We start from the raw sequence: 16414 nt of genomic DNA on the forward strand, positions 1-16414 counted from the left end.
GCCAAAACTAAAGTATAGCTGCCACCAACCCACTTTCTGCTATATAATCGCCCTAGGGAGGCGTCCCTGCCACTGGGCACGTTGAGGCCCGCTCAATACCATATATCATACGTAAGGTAAGAAGGGTTGTAATGGCAAGGGGACCTCTGGAGAAGTCCCTCTGACCATCGAAACAAAGTCCTGGTCCAAAAAAGCAAAAAGTTGAGGAGCCCTAATACGTTGCCCTAGAATCCCCAACTAGGCGGGCCTGCAAGAGGATGAGGAAGGCCCAGGAAGAACATCCAGCCACCGAAAAAGGAAATTGGAGACCAGTCTAGGACACATTGTCCAGCCATTATGGCCAGATCTGCTTCTGAAAATGCAGCAAGGGCCCAAAATATCAGGAGTCCTCCAGCAGGTAGGTAAGCTGCCTGCCTTCCATGTAATTTCAGTCTGGTTGGCCCCTAAAGCCAACATTAGCCCAAGACCACACCTATAGCATGTAAAATGGCCTGGTGTGCGCCTGGAACTGGTCTAAACCAGTTCAAACCATTGTGCAGTGTGCATAGCTTGTTTTGCAGACCCCATTTGTGCACAATAGCCATTGCTTGCCTCCCCTGATCAAAAAAAGCCTCAAACAAAATGGCACAGCAGGACCTAAATGGTGAAGCCAAATCCAAATTACAGCTGCTTGTTTAATCCAATGTAGGGTGGTATCATCACCCTTTGGCCAAAATGAGCTGCTTGGTCCAGGTCCTTATAGGCTACCATTGGACCCTAAACCTTTAAGAGTTTAAAAGCGTTGCATTAGCAGGGGGATTTCAGTAGTCCCCCTGGTCACAAAAATAGGGCAGAGATCCCAATAAATAAGGTAGGGTTGGGAAACTGGTCATAGGGACCCAAAAAGGACCTACAGAATCCCCCCAAATTAAATTCTGTCTAATCAAGAACTTTGTGTAGCTTTAATATAGTACGAAGTCTTTTAAAAGGTTAAAGGTAATCTGTTTCCTTCCATTTTTTTTCTATGCTTGTAATATGAATAACCTTTATAAGCACTAGAATGTTTTTAACCAATCGTGCCTTAGCCAAAGCATCACACGCCCTATGTAACCCAACTCTCAGGTTAGATCTGATAACACTGCTAACTACAGAAGCTACTTTTGGCATGTAATCTCATTCCATGATTCCTATTTCTTGTGTATATTTCACACCTTTGTAATGTACTCAGTGGCCTGTTTTAGTTTTTCCCAAGCGCTTTGAGGTGGCACCCCCAGGAATTGGTGCATTTTCAAACAAAATAATTAATATTGCTTTGACCTTCCTCTCAATTATCCCTAATTGTAGTATGTGGCCAGCAATGCAAAAGGTGCACATGATCATAAGAGGCATACAACTGTGCTGTTATTTTAGCACTTAACTTCATGAACAGGCCTATCCTTGTCTGCCTGACACTATTGAATATGTACAAGGCAGCTTGACACACAGCAAACAAAAGCTGCATGTGAATACCCAAATAAACTATTCTGGTTTCAGGCATATTGCTTGAGCTCTGTCCCACATTCAAACTGCGATAAGAGTTACTGCATCTGTCATCAGAAGTGCAGAAATATTGCCATGTGTCTAGGACTCGAAGGTACATTTTGCAACCAGGGTTACTTGGCCCTTTCATTTTCCCCTACAGCATGCTAATGTTTTCTCCACAAAATGGCTGTATCTTTTAGAAAACCAGATTACATTGTTTTACTCCAAAATGTTCCCTGATATTGCAAAGTGGATACGTAGGCCTAACTAATGTATAATGTAATTTAGTAGCATATTCTTTCTGTTCAGTAATCAGTTATTTTTGTTCTTCATTTTCAGGTCAAGTTTCCAAGAATGATAATTCATGTGAAAACTCAAGTAGTGACGCAAGTAACCCCTTCAGAACTGTTGTTTCAGACCTGGAGAAATGTCTAGGACTAGCTTTATCCAAAATACTAGAAACTGAAATGAAGATTGCCTTTGAAGACCTCTGGGTAGAGGTGAGATTTCTTGATTCACAATATTCGAAAGAAGACTAGTTTGAGAGACCAGTTTTAGGTAAACTGATAATTAACTGTAATTTTTTGAAAGTTTTGAACATGCAGATTCGACCTATAGAAATCTCATGAATAGGGCCCCAGAGTATATGGGTTGGAGCAGAGCTTCCCCTACGTATGAACAGGATGATATGACTGACATCCTAGACCAAGGCCCTCAGAAGGACCCAATTTTGCCCTTCCACAAAGCCCTTCAGAGGAAGGTCACTTCATATTGGGACGTGCCGGAATCTGCACCTGCAGTTAACGGATACTTTGCAAAGAAGTACAGGCCTTCCAGCAGCGATCCAGAATACCTGACCGAGCACCCCACACCTGAGAGCTTGGTACTTCAGACTGCCACATCAACTAGGCAATCTGCTTACCCCTCTATCCACCCAGATGGAGATGACAAGAAGGTAGATGCCTGGGCACGTAAGATTTTCACGTCGGCCAGCATGGCCTTGAAATCTACCAACGTCACCTGTACTCTTTCAAGATTCTCTTATACCATGTGGGACTGTTGCCATGGCGTCTGATCACATCCCGGAAGGCGAAGAAAGAGACAGCTTCCTAGCTATAGTTAAGGATGGAAAGGAGACAATGTGAGAATGTCTCAAGTCGGGATTGGATACTGCTGATTGCATCAGCACATGCATGGCTGCTAGCACCGTACTATGCAGGTTTGCATGGTTGAGGAAGTCAGCGTTTGCCCCGGATGTGCAGGCCAGACTGCTCAACATGCCCTTTGACGGCTCAAGGTTGTTCGGCAGCAAGGAGGATGAGTCTGGAGAAGCTGCAGGCCTCGAAGGCGCAGCTAAATCCCTTGGCGCCTGCATTCTGCAACCTCAACACAACTCTATTCAGGCTCATCTTCCTGGAGGGGTAGTTCTTTTCATTTCTATCCCTCAATTGGTAGAGGAAGATAGGCCGGACAAAGGGGACAAAGAAGATTCCCTCGTGGTGGATGAGGAAGGGGTGCTAAATCAGCCGCAGCAGCAACTTTACCATCAGCCACTACTGCAGCTGCCTCTTGAGCCCTTGACCCACAAGACCCCGGTGGAAGGCAGAATTTCTTAGCATCTGAACGAATGGCGGGGCATTACTTCAGATGCTTGGGCACTCGAAACGGTTGCCTAAGGTTACTGCCTTACTTTTCAAAAAAAGGCCTCAATATCATCCACTGGGATCCAACCCTGCCAAAATTCCAGATCCGCTCCTTGTGCAGATAATTATAATCCTGCTAGAGAGAGGTGCAATGGAACATGTACCAGTAGCTGAGTGGAACAAGGGTTGGTATTCCCCCTTCTTTCTCATTCCCAAGAAGGACGGAGGATTGAGACCCATCTTGGACTTAAACTTGTTCAAGTTCGTCAGGATGGACTAGTTCAAGATGGTTACCCTTTCTCAGATCCTTCAGGCTCTCCAACTCCAAGACTGGTTTGTATCATTGGACCTTCAGGATGCTTACTTTTATGTGCCTATCCATCTCAAGCGCAGAAAGTACCTGAGGTTTGCAGTTAGCTGTTCTCATCACTTTTGAGTTCTGCCATTTGGGCGGACCTCTGCCCCGAGTTGATGGCGTTAGTGGCAGCAAGTCTCAGGAGAGGGGGGGGGATTCACATCTTCCCCTACCTGGACGATTGACCGAACAAGCCCAGGAACATCTCAGTATCACCTGCCACTCCCTTCACAGACTGGACTTTTCCCTCAATTACAAGAAGTCCCATATGATACCATTCCAAAGACTCAAATTCATCGGAGCAGTCCTGGATACTTCCTCGGGGAAAGCCTTGCCTCCCGTGGTGAGAGCTCAACACATTCAGCAGATAACAAAATTCCAGAATGCCAAGCATCATCCGGCCTTCGATTTCCCAAGGCTGCTCGGTCTCATGGCATCCTGCATTTTTCTGGTGCCAAAGGCCCGAATGAGAATGAGATCCCTTCAGTGGGCTCTCAGGACTCAGTGGTCCCAATTCTCAGGGATTATGTCAGACCAACTGCAAGTTCCAAGCAGAGTTGCTCATGACCTTTTATGGTGGGCTTGCAAAGACAACATTCTCCAGTGTGAATCTTTTTGACAACCATGGCTGGAGAAAACAGTAGTGACGGACGCCTCACTCACAGGGTGGGGAGCCCACACCGACAAACTGGCAATCAGCGGTCCTTGCTCTCTATCAGAGTCCAAACTACATATTAACCTGTTGGAGCCGAGGGCAGTCAGGCTAGCACTGTACAGGGAAAGAACGCACAGGGAAAGAAGGGCCATGTACTACCTCAACAAGAGAGGTGGTGTAGTGTCACTAACACTGTGTAGAGAGGCAATGCAGCTTTGGTTCTGGGCAACACGAGAAGGAATCTCTCTATCAGCAGTTCACCTAGCCAGAGAGCAGAACACGGCGGCGGACTCTCTGAGCGGGGAGAACACAGTCTCCCACAAGTGGGAACTAGCTCAGGAAGTCCTTCAAGAGATCTTCACCCTTTGGGGAACCCCTCAAGTGGATCGGTTTGCGACCGGCATCAACCAGAAGTGCGAGTGGTATTGCTCAAGGGAATTTCCCCCAAGAGGAGCTCTAGGGGACGCATTCGTAGTGACTGTGAATTTTCACTCCTGTACGCGTTTCCTCTAGTCCCCGTCATTCCTCACGTGATCAGGATGTTGAGAAAGTTCAGGAAATCCATGATCCTAATTTCTCCGAATTGGGCCATGAGGACGTGGTCCCCGGACCTTCTGGACATATCCAACTGCCTTCCAATAGTTCTTCCACAAAGAGAGGATCTTCTCTCGCAAGAAGAAGCTCGGGCTCTCCATCCAGAGGTCAAAACACCAGGCCTTCTTGCATGGTTACTGAGAGGCTGATATACAAGGATTGGGACCTCCCGTGTGACGTAATGGAGATTTTGCTTTCGGCCAGAAGGCCAGCAACCAAATCCTTGTACCAGTGTTGTTGGAATACATTCAGTAACTGGTGCATGGATAAGAATGTGGATCCATTCCAATGTGGCACACTTGTGGTGCTTTCTTCCTGTTGCCTTTAGCCAATCTGGGGCTCCAGATTGGAACCATAAAAGGATACCTTGCAGCGCTCTCCATTTTTAAGCGTTCCTCAGAAGAGGATTCCTATTTCAAAATCCCGTTGATTGTACATTTCTAAAGGGACTTACTAATGTATATCCTCCAATTCCATTTAATGTACCTGTTTGGGACTTAAACCTTGAATTAAGGTTCCTTTGTATCCCATTTGAGCCTTTACATTCATGTCCTTTAAGACTCCTAACATTGAAAACAGTCCTACTTATCGCAATAACATCAGCCCGCAGGGTAAGTGAGTTGCAGGCTCTTTCTTGCAAGCCTCCTCATACTACTTTCTATAAAGAGTCATCTTGAGGGTAAAACCATAATTCCTACCGAAGGTAATCTCCGAGTTCCATCTGTCGCAGAAGATAACTCTACCAACTTTCTATCCTCCTCCTCATTCAGGAAAAGAGGAAGAGAGATTACATAGGCTAGACCAGAAAAGCGCTCTAAGCTATTACATTTCAAGAATGGCTAAATTCCGCCAGTGTGATCAACTTTTTATTGGGTATACTGCCCCCAAACTGTGCCTGGCAGTCACCAAACAAACACTATCCAGATGGATCATACTGGCCATTGGAGAATGTTATAGACTTGCCGGAAAGGACCCGCCGGAAGGTTTAAGGACTCATTCCATAAGGGGCATGGCAACCTGTGCGGCTCTTCAAAGGGGTGTCCCAATTAATGACATCTGTTCAGCAGCCACTTGGTCATCCATTCATACAATTTTCAAACATTACTGCCTGGATTCTTCCTCCTGTCAGGGAAAACTTTTTGCTAAGGCTATCCTCCTTCGGTCCATGGATTAAATTGATTGATACTCCCACATTCAAATTGTCACTGCTTTAGGAGTCTATCATAAGATGAGGAACACGTGGGAGGACACAAACCATACTTACCCCTGGTAACGGTGTTTCGATTGGATGCTCCTCACACGTATTCCTCACCTTATGATATCCCACATCATAATGACAATTCATTGAAACATTTTTGAGATGACCAGCAGAACATTACTCACCTGCCCCGGTCATCTCATCTAAGTTCTTGTGAGACGCGCTCCCTACCATGACACTGCCATAGCCTTGAACCACGGATGTACTGCTATACAAATGTTGCATATTAAGAACTCTTGTGCCTTCTTCCCAGTCAAAATGTGCTAATGGGGCATTTGAAATCGCTGTGGTACTCTTGACTCAATCTAAAATCATGTTTTGCAAATCATTTTGAATTATTAAATGGTTATGTACTCCATGCCTGTCGGCGGGAACCATGGGTTTTAATCTGTGACCTCAAAAATAACTTTTGCTTCTTACCATACCAGCCTGGGATCATGGGACATGCAATGTGTTACCAGCCACTGCGGCTTAGTTGCAAAGTAATAAACAGCTAATGAACGTTGGCTGCAGAGGCATGCCACAAGGCCTATTTACTGCATTTTAGCCTACCTCTAGGTTTGGTTATACTTACCGGTGCCCCTACATTTCTATTATATGTAAATTAGTTTTATTTTGGGTTTGATATACACCCTGTGCCATCGTTTAAGCATGAAATTCAAAATTGTTGATAATTCAAGTGTGCTGGTTGTGTAAAGACCCACCCATCAGGATCCCCTTCTCCAGTTTCCCCAATTATTTTATTACTACCATTCTGTTCAGTAGCCTTTTTATCAACACTTAAGTGTAACATCAACTGTCTTTTTTTCCTGCTAGAATAGAGTCTAAAAATGTTCTTAATGATGCAGAAGGTGAAGTAAATTAGCACCAACGCGGAGACGGTCAAGACGGGTGGGTACCCATGCGAAACGATGTCCCACTGACCATTTGATTGCACTTCATTAACTTCGCTGGTCATCCTTTAATGGAGCTGTCCGTATCTCTGTTATGGCTGCTTTCAATGTTCCATTTGAAGCCTCTCCATCGGGTATCATTGTGCAATAGCTGCTCCCGAGTTTGGCACAGACCCCTCCCCTGATAGCTGTTAACAGGTCCAACACATGACACCAGGGTATGCGCTGCCATTCTTTACTTTTGCACCAATAGTCTCTTGTGGTCGCTTATTTGGAATTCCCCTTCTTTTGGACCCTCAGTGACTTATTCCACTACCTTATGCCGGGTTTCCTTACTCTCAAGCATTTTTGTTACTTTCACAAGATTGTCTTCATAAACGTTTTCCCCTTCATCCACCCACGGAACAGTTACGGTTTTTTCCCTGGAATAAACTTCTAGTTCTGCAGAGTGACAGGTGCATTAGGCATCCTGCTTCCTCATAGAACACAGCTTAGGGTAGAAAATGTTTGGTTGTTCCTATCACGTGTGGGATTCAAGCGCAGACATAGCAGGGGCCTTTTGCCCTATCTCTCCCGACACTTAACATCTCATTACCCCTTTGCATTGTCCACAAGGCTTTCTGGGGCCTGGGTCCAAAATACCTTCAACTATCCCTCCGGAAATACCTCCCCTCTCGAGCCCTTCGCTCCTCTGCCTCTAACTCCCTCGTGGTCAGTCGTTTTTCAAAGAAACGAGCTGGAGGTAGATCTGTCTTCGGCCGGGGCCTCCCTTTGGAACTGCCTCCCTGCCACCTTGAAACTTGAGGAGAACCATCTACGGTTCCGGAAGCTCCTCAAGACCTTCCTCTTCGCTTCTGTCTTCGCCCCACTTCTCCTCTGCTGATCTGCCTTTTTCCCTCGGCACTCTGCACCTGGCCACCTTCTGCCCTTCGGGCCCAGGTACCTGCTCACCCTGCCATCCTCCTGCACTGCCTCCGGGCCACCCCTTGCACTGGGCCTGTGTCTGTACATACAGTTCCCCACCCACTATTCTTCTGCACTTATCAGATACTCCCTTTTGAAGGGATTGTGTCCTCCGACGTATTCCTCATCTTAGATATCTCCTTCCAGCTCTGCTGGCCTCGGAAAAATTTTTCTCTCTAGAGGGCGCTGCGCGTCGACGTCCTCCGAGTCTATGTCCCTCGACAGCCGCCGTATCGACGTCGACGTCATCCTGCCTATAAAGGCCGCGCGCAGCGTCCGTTGCTCAGTTCCGTTTTTCCGCGCTTACTCAGTGCCTCGGAATACCGTTGCTCAGTTCTTGTCAGATTAATCCTATTTACCTCGAGTTATTCGATCCGTACTCGATGGCTTCCTCGTCGGAACCGACAACTCCTCGATTCGGCTTCAAAAAATGCCGAGATTGTGGGAAAAAGATGTCGCTGACCCTCACAGAGTTTGTCTGTGGTGTTTGGGAGCGGAACACCATTGTTCGGAATGCGAGGACTGTATGTCCATGACAGCTAAGGCCCTGAAGGAGCGTAGGGGGAAGCTGGAGAAAGGTAAGACTTTTAAAGCTTCTTCTTCGTCGACAAAGTCGAGACACTCGTCTCCTCGTCACCATTCGCGCTCCAGGTCTCGGAGTGGGTCCCATCACTCCTCGAGATCGAAGCACTCGAAGAGGAGACGTCGAAGATCCCCTTCTCCGTCTTCCTCTTCCTCTGTTTCGCCAAAAAGAATCCCTTGCCCCACGAAACATAGTTCCCGGGCTGAATGGGAGGAATTCCGCAAAAATATGATGAGCGTCTTCGAGAAAGCGGCCTCGACCCCCTCGAAGACTGCCGAGAGCGATGCTCTGGTCGAAAGACCCGAAGGTCAAAAACGCTGCGAGTCGCAGTACCCGGCGAAGGAAACCTCTCGAGCGCGTCTCGAACCCTCGAGTAGGACTATGACCTCCAAACCTTCCTCGAAGGTTCCGTCGACGCCGTCGACGAGGGTTCCGTCGACGCCGAGGTCGGTGTCTTCGACGCCGTTGTCGAAGGGACCTTCGACACACGGGTCTGTCGACTCGACGCCAGCTTCGACACCGGCGTCAACGCCAAGAAAAGTCACGGTTACGACACACCCAGTGACTATCCCCAGGTCCTCGACGTCGATGGCTTCGAGATTGTCGAGTAGAATTCCAATTCTGTCGAGGTCTTCGAGGCCTCCGCCTTTGTTTTCGACGCCACGCTCGAAGCCTTCGACGTCGGCGTCGACGACATCGACGTTTTCGAGGAAGATAATGACAAGTTCGGCACCCTCTGCCTTGGAAATGGGATTTACTCCCTTTATGAGTTCAGAACAATTGAGAACTATGTCCTCAATTTTGGAAGAGGGTGAATTGTCTGAACAGGAAGACACATTTGAGTTGCAGGAACCTGTAACCCCAATTAAAGAGGAATTTTCCTCTGAAGAACGCAGGTTAAAGGATCTTCATGATTCCTTACATGAGGCAAGTGGGTTAGACACTTCCCCTGAGGTGGAGTTTGCTAGGCCAGACCCGGGGGAGCATGCTGAAACCCCCTATAGATCCTTAATGGCCAGGATCACAGAGTTCATGGGGTGGTCTGCACCTTCACAATCTTTCCAACAAGATGACCTCACGGATATTCTTGACAAAGGCCCACAGGAGGATCCTGTGGTGCCTTTTCATAAAGCTCTTCAGAGGAAGATCATGACAATCTGGGAAACCCCAGATGTCGTACCAGCAGTAAATAAAAAACTGTCTACAAAGTACAGGGTATCTTCTACAGACCCGGAGTTTTTGTCTAAACACCCATCCCCAGAAAGTCTGGTGGTACAGGCAGCATCCTCTACCGATGTCAAGACGGCTTATCCTACCGTCCCACAGGACAGGGACGATAAAAAATATGATGCTATGGCAAAGAAAGTCTTTTCAGCATGTAGCATGGCGTTAAAATCTGTTAATGCTACTTGCACCCTTGCTAGGTTCAGCCATACACTTTGGGAGTGTGCTTCTACAGCGGCTTACTGCATCCCGGAGGGAGAAGAAAGGGATGCGTTCCTGAATATTATACAGGACGGTAAAGACGCTATGTGCGAATCCCTCCAGACGGGCATTGATTCGGCTGACAGTATCAGCAGAGCAATGGCGGCAAGTACATCAACCAGGAGATTCGCTTGGTTGAGAAAGTCTGGTTTTGCCCCAGATGTGCAAGCCAGGCTCTTGAACATGCCATTCGATGGCTCTTCTTTGTTCGGGAAAAAGGCGGATGACAGTTTAGAGAAACTGCAAACTTCAAAAGCAGCAGCTAAATCCCTAGGAGCTGCAATCCGTCAGACTCCTTTTCGTCCCACAGGAACCTCTGCGAGGGGCAAGTCCTTTCGCTTCTACTCCGCATTCGGAAGAGGTAGAGGACGACCGGTTCAAAGGGGACAAAGAAGAACTACCCGAGGTGGACGGGGTAGATATTCAAAAGCCGCAGCAACAGCAGCTGCCTCTTTACCATCGGCATCTGCATCAGCCGTCCCAAAACCACTCTGAGGACTTCCCTCACAGGACACCTGTAGGAGGCAGGTTGACTCAACATCTGGCGTATGGCAGGCTATCACGTCAGATGCTTGGGCATTGGAAACAGTTGCCCAAGGTTACTGCCTGCCTTTCCTACGTATACCTCAGTCATCCACCGGGGATCAGGTCTCAGAAAGCTCCAGATCCGCTCCTCTTGCAGGAAATTTTAGACCTGCTAGAGAAAGGTGCCATAGAACCGGTACCTGTAGCGGAGAGGAACAAGGGCTGGTACTCCCCTTACTTTCTCATTCCAAAGAAAGACGGAGGACTGAGACCCATCTTGGACTTGCGAGAATTGAACAAATTCCTCAAAAAAGACAAATTCAAGATGGTCACTCTTTCTCAGATCCTCCAGGCCCTTCAGTTCCAGGACTGGTTGGTATCTCTGGACCTTCAGGACGCTTATTTCCATGTGCCTATCCATCTCAAACACAGGAAATACCTGAGGTTCGCAATCGGCAACTCTCACTATCAATTTCGAGTGCTGCCATTTGGGCTGACCTCCGCCCCGAGGGTCTTCACCAAGTTAATGTCGGTAGTGGCTGCAAGTCAAAGGAGGGAAGGGATTCACGTCTACCCCTACCTGGACGATTGGTTGATCAGGGCTGTTTCTTCGGAACAAGCTCAGATCCAGCTAAATCACGTGTGCCACTTCCTTCACAGACTGGGCTTCTCCCTCAATTTAAAGAAGTCACAAATGATACCATCGCAGAGACTCCAGTTCATAGGAGCGATCCTGGACACTTCCCTGGGAAAAGCCTCGCCACCAGAGGTGAGGGCTCAAGATATTCTACAGATGGTTACCAAGTTCCAACATGCCCAACGTCTCCCAGCCTTCAACTTGTTGAGGTTGCTAGGCCTCATGGCATCCTGCATTTTCCTAGTGCCAGAGGCTCGCCTGAGAATGAGATCCCTCCAGTGGGCACTGAGGACTCAGTGGTCACAATTCTCAGGGAGAATGACAGATCTTCTTCAGGTTCCCGACAGAGTAGCTCGAGACCTTCAGTGGTGGGCCTGTCAGGAGAACATTCTGAAAGGAGAACAGTTTTGGCAACCCTGGCCGGAGATAACAGTAGTCACGGATGCCTCACTCACGGGGTGGGGAGCCCACGCCAACGACTTGACCATCAGCGGTCGTTGGTCTCCATCGGAGTCCAGACTACATATCAACCTGTTAGAGCTGAGAGCCATCAGACTTGCGCTGAAGGCGTTCCTGCCAGCTGTACAAGGGAAGAACGTCCTGATAATGACGGACAACACGGTGGCCATGCATTACCTCAACAAAAGAGGAGGCGTAGGATCACTACCCCTGTGCAGAGAGGCGATGCAGCTCTGGTTTTGGGCAATCCAAGAAAGAATCTCTCTATCGGCAGTTCACCTAGCCGGAGAGAAGAACTTGACAGCGGACGCTCTGAGCAGGCAGAACACAGTCTCCCACGAGTGGGAGCTAGCTCAGGAAGTCCTTCAAGAGATCTTCGCCCTTTGGGGAACCCCTCAGGTAGATCTATTCGCCACCAGCCTAAACAGGAAATGCGACCTGTTCTGCTCAAGGGAATTTCCCCCGAGAGGAGCTCTGGGAGACGCGTTCATAGTGGACTGGGAGTTTCCGCTTCTGTACGCGTTCCCACCGGTCCCTGTCATTCCTCAAATGATCAGGAGGTTGAGAAGATTCCGGAGAACCATGATCCTAATTGCCCCGGATTGGGCCAGGAGAACGTGGTACCCGGACCTTCTAGACTTGTCCATCTGCCCTCCAATTCGACTTACACTCAGAGAGAACCTACTCTCACAGAAGGGAGGTCAGGTTCTCCATCCAGACATCAAAACCCTCAACCTTCACGCTTGGCTTCTGAAAGGCTGAGGTACAAGGATTGGGACCTCCCTGATGATGTTATGGAGGTGTTTCTTTCGGCAAGGAGGCCAGCAACAAAGTCTTTATACCGCTGCCGTTGGAACAGATTTTGCAGCTGGTGTAGAGAACAGAATATCGACCCTTTTTCAGGTGGTACACCAATGGTTTTGTCCTTCCTACTATATTTGGCAAATTCAGGCCTTCAAGTTGGCACCATTAAGGGCTATCTCGCAGCGCTATTCATCTTTAAGCGCACTGCGGAAGAACCATCCTATTTCAAATTACCCTTGGTTATACCGTTTCTAAAGGGGTTAACCAATGTTTATCCCCCAAGACCATTCCAAGTTCCCCTATGGGATTTAAACTTAGCAGTAACTTTCCTGATGGGCACACTTTTCGAACCTCTCCATTCTTGTTTGTTAAGATTCCTTACCCTTAAAATTGTTTTATTAATAGCACTTACATCTGCTAGAAGGGTGAGCGAATTACAAGCTCTTGCTTGTAAACCCCCTCACACAATATTTCACAAAGACAAAGTTGTCCTGCAAGTGAAGCCTAATTTCCTCCCAAAGGTGGTTTCTGAATTCCATATCACTCAGAAGATTACCCTACCATCTTTCTATCCTCCTCCTCACCCGGAGAAAGAGGAAGAGAGGTTACACAGGCTAGACTCTAGGAGGGCTTTAAGTTTTTACATCAGTAGACTAGCCAGGATAAGACAGGCAGACCAGCTGTTTGTAGGTTACGCAGGTCATAAGCTGGGGTTACCAATAACTAAGCAGACCATTTCCAGATGGATCATTCTAGCCATTCTGGAATGTTATAAACTGGCAGGGAAAGAGCCCCCTCAAAACCTTAGGGCTCATTCGACCAGAGGTATTGCAGCTTCATCGGCCCTCAAAAGAGGCGTGCCGGTTAAAGACATCTATGCGGCCGCTACATGGTCGTCTGTCCATACCTTTACACGTTTTTACAATTTGGATTCCTCCTCCAGTCAAGAGACTAGGTTTGGAAGGGCTGTACTGCATTCTATTCATCAATAGAAGACAGCGTGAAGTCAGTACTCCCTCCTCCAATAATAGAATACTGCTATGGGAGCCTATCTAAGATGAGGAATACGTCGGAGGACACAATCCCTTCGAAGAACAAGTTACTTCTTACCTTGTAACGTTCTTTCGATGGGATGTTCCTCCGACGTATTCCTCATCGACCCTCCAATCCATCCCCGCAGGTCTACATCCCTTGTTGTTGCAGCTTACGCTCCTTCAGGGTGATTAGTTTAGTCCAGAAAGTATTATTGTGGGCTACAAAACGGAATTGAGCAACAGACGCTGCGCGCGGCCTTTATAGGCAGGATGACGTCGACGTCGATACGGCGGCTGTCGAGGGACATCGACTCGGAGGACGTCAACGCGCAGCGCCCTCTAGAGAGAAAAAATTTTCCGAGGCCAGCAGAGCTGGAAGGAGATATCTAAGATGAGGAATACGTCGGAGGAACATCCCGTCGAAAGAACGTTACAAGGTAAGAAGTAACTTGTTCATCTGACTAACCTAGCACTTTTGCCTCTTAAAGGCTGCACTACCACTGCTAACACTCTACTTAATTATTTATGTACTTACTATTTATTTTGTTTCTCTCCTATGCTATGCACTTCCCCCTTTTTCCCTTCCCCATGCATTTGCGCGTTCTCAATGTCATTGGGCCTAGAAAGATCGTTGTTTTTGTTTCTCCTCTGTTCCCCTCCCTTTGCCTGGTCGCGCTCTGAAACACCTGTGTAAGAGCCCGATATAAATAAAATATCATATCATACCAAACATTTCCGCTTTTACTTGCGGCCACGTTCTTTCGATGCGTGGACGGAATAGTGAAGCTGTTCCAACACCACCTGAAATAAGTTCTTTGGCATGACCATTTTTCCTGTGCTATGCTGCCATACCAGATCAGTTGGGGACAAAGAACATCCTCTCCTCTTCCACCTTGTTCTCTGCATCTGATGGTTCTCCCTGTAACTCTATTATTTGCATGATTGGGGTTGCATTAAAGTTTTCTGGTAATGCTTCATTTTCTTTGCTCACTTTTAAAACTGATAGCACGGCTATTTTTCGCCAGGCAACAGCACGTGTTCCTTCTGGTAGATATGCTGCTTCTTTTGCTGCTCTTTCATTTCCTACTGAATTAAAATCTTGCGCTCCTGTGTGAGCTTTGCATTTCATTAAACCTAGTTGTACTGGGAGTGATAACATTTCTAATAATTTACTGACGAATCCTTCATGCTGAACAGTTGTGCCATCACTTCTTTTGAACCTTCGCCTCTCCCATCTTGCTAGTCCTGAGTACACTGTGGAAGTAACATAGGCCGAATCAGATTTGTGTTTTACTACCTGGCCCTGTGACATATTCAGTGCTTCAATCAAGGCCACCAATCCTGCTGCCTTTGTAGAGTAATGGTCCAATAGTCGTTTTTGTGAGTACACTATCCACTACTCCTCCTCGTGTACTCTATGTCTGCACCCCACCACTGCAGAACCTCAATGTCTTTGTCCCGTGGTCTGATCAATACTGGAGCTTCCGTCAATGAAAATCATGTCCCCCTGCTCCGATCACCTCTTCTTTAACCAGGGGGTAACCTTCGCTCTTGTCTATGCACGGTAGACAGCCTTGTATGTAATCGCCCTCCTCAATTTTTTCTGTAATGAACTCTGCTGGATTTATAGTCCTATATCTCACCACCTCGATTGCTGGGTTTGTTAGTATTACATCATGCCCAGAACATCAATGAGTTGTCAAGGTTGATTTTGTTTTTTCCAGTATTGCGAATAGTGAATGCTCCACATATGAAATTTCAATGCACCCCATAGTTATTGTGGAAGCCTTTTCAATTGCAAATGCTGCAGCAGCAAGTACCTGCTCGCATGGGAAATGTCCCTGCATCACTGCATCTAGGGGTCCACTGTAATATGCATGTGGTTTGTGTCTCCGTCCTTTTTTCTATGTCAGCAAAGCTGTCATTACTTTCCATCTGAATGGGAAAATAGATGAAACCTCTCATTGTAATTGGGTGTAGCTAGTACTGGTGCATGTGCTAACTCGTGTTTTAGCTCATCAAAGCTCTTGCTCATTTCTGCTGTCCACTTTATGCGTGCTTTGTGCTTCTGAGCTTCTTTTAATTCCTGCAGCAATGGCATGGTGTAAGTGGAGTAATCAAAAACCCATGCCCTGCAGTAGTTGCATAGGCTTAAGAACTGCTGCATTTCTTTTTGGTTGTAGAGATTTATGTATACCTCAACTCTTTCTGGTGTTATTTTTCTCCCTTCTGCTGACACAATCTGACCCAGGTACAGTACTTCTTTTTGACAGTACTGTAATTTCTCTTTTTACACTTTGTATCCATTGTCAGTTAGCAAAGACAGTAGTGTCACTGAGTCCTTTGTACTCTCCTTCTGTCGGACTTTATGTCAAGGCATACTATATCACATAGCTTGCAACCTGTAAGTTGCTCAAATCCATTTGTATAACTATGTTAAAAATGCTAGGTCCCTCGCAGTACACTTGGGGCATTCTACAGTGTTTGAATTTGGTCCCGCATTAAGCAAACACAGTGAGATACCTGCAGTCTGGGTGTAGTGCAATGGAGAAAAATGCATTCTTCAAATCTACCACAGTAAAAGTGTGCCTCTGCTCGAATGCTACAAAAAATGTCACAGGATTTGGGACTAATGGATATTCTGCCTCAATATTATTTAGTGGGTGTATATCCTGTATAAAATTCCATGCCCTGCCTTTCGTTTCTTGATCGGGTAAATAGCTGTGTTGCTAGGTGATTTGCTTTCCTGTATTATGCCTTGCTGCCAAAAGGCATGCAGTGTCTCATAAATGCCTTCATCTGCTTCTTGAGATAAGGGGTACTGTTTTACTTGCTGCAATAGTGCTCCTTCTAATTTGATGTGTGCTGCCCCAGTCCCTTTTAGTATCCCTACATCATAGGGTCCTGTTGCCCATAAGCTTTTTGGCACTTTTTCTAAATCTTCCTGCACATATTTTGCTTTTTTAAAAATTTGATCTGAATCATCTGGGAAACTGCCCTTTCTTTTACATGTACTGGACAAGGTA

The 16414-nt window shown here is 46.9% G+C and overlaps 1 protein-coding gene across 3 annotated transcripts in view; it reads left to right on the forward strand.

The window, feature by feature from the left end:
• The window catches only part of SWT1 (SWT1 RNA endoribonuclease homolog), a 2657341-nt gene that overhangs the window by 1058943 nt on the left and 1581984 nt on the right, over positions 1 to 16414 (forward strand). For all 3 annotated transcript variants that reach the window (XM_069641360.1, XM_069641359.1, XM_069641361.1), the window contains exon 11: positions 1840 to 2000. In XM_069641360.1, the coding sequence (XP_069497461.1) occupies positions 1840 to 2000 (161 nt within the window). The remainder of the gene's footprint in view (positions 1 to 1839; positions 2001 to 16414) is intronic.

This window comes from Ambystoma mexicanum, chromosome 1q, assembly GCF_040938575.1.
Source record: "Ambystoma mexicanum isolate Mex_15411 chromosome 1q, UKY_AmexF1_1, whole genome shotgun sequence".
NCBI classification, from domain to species: domain Eukaryota; kingdom Metazoa; phylum Chordata; class Amphibia; order Caudata; family Ambystomatidae; genus Ambystoma; species Ambystoma mexicanum.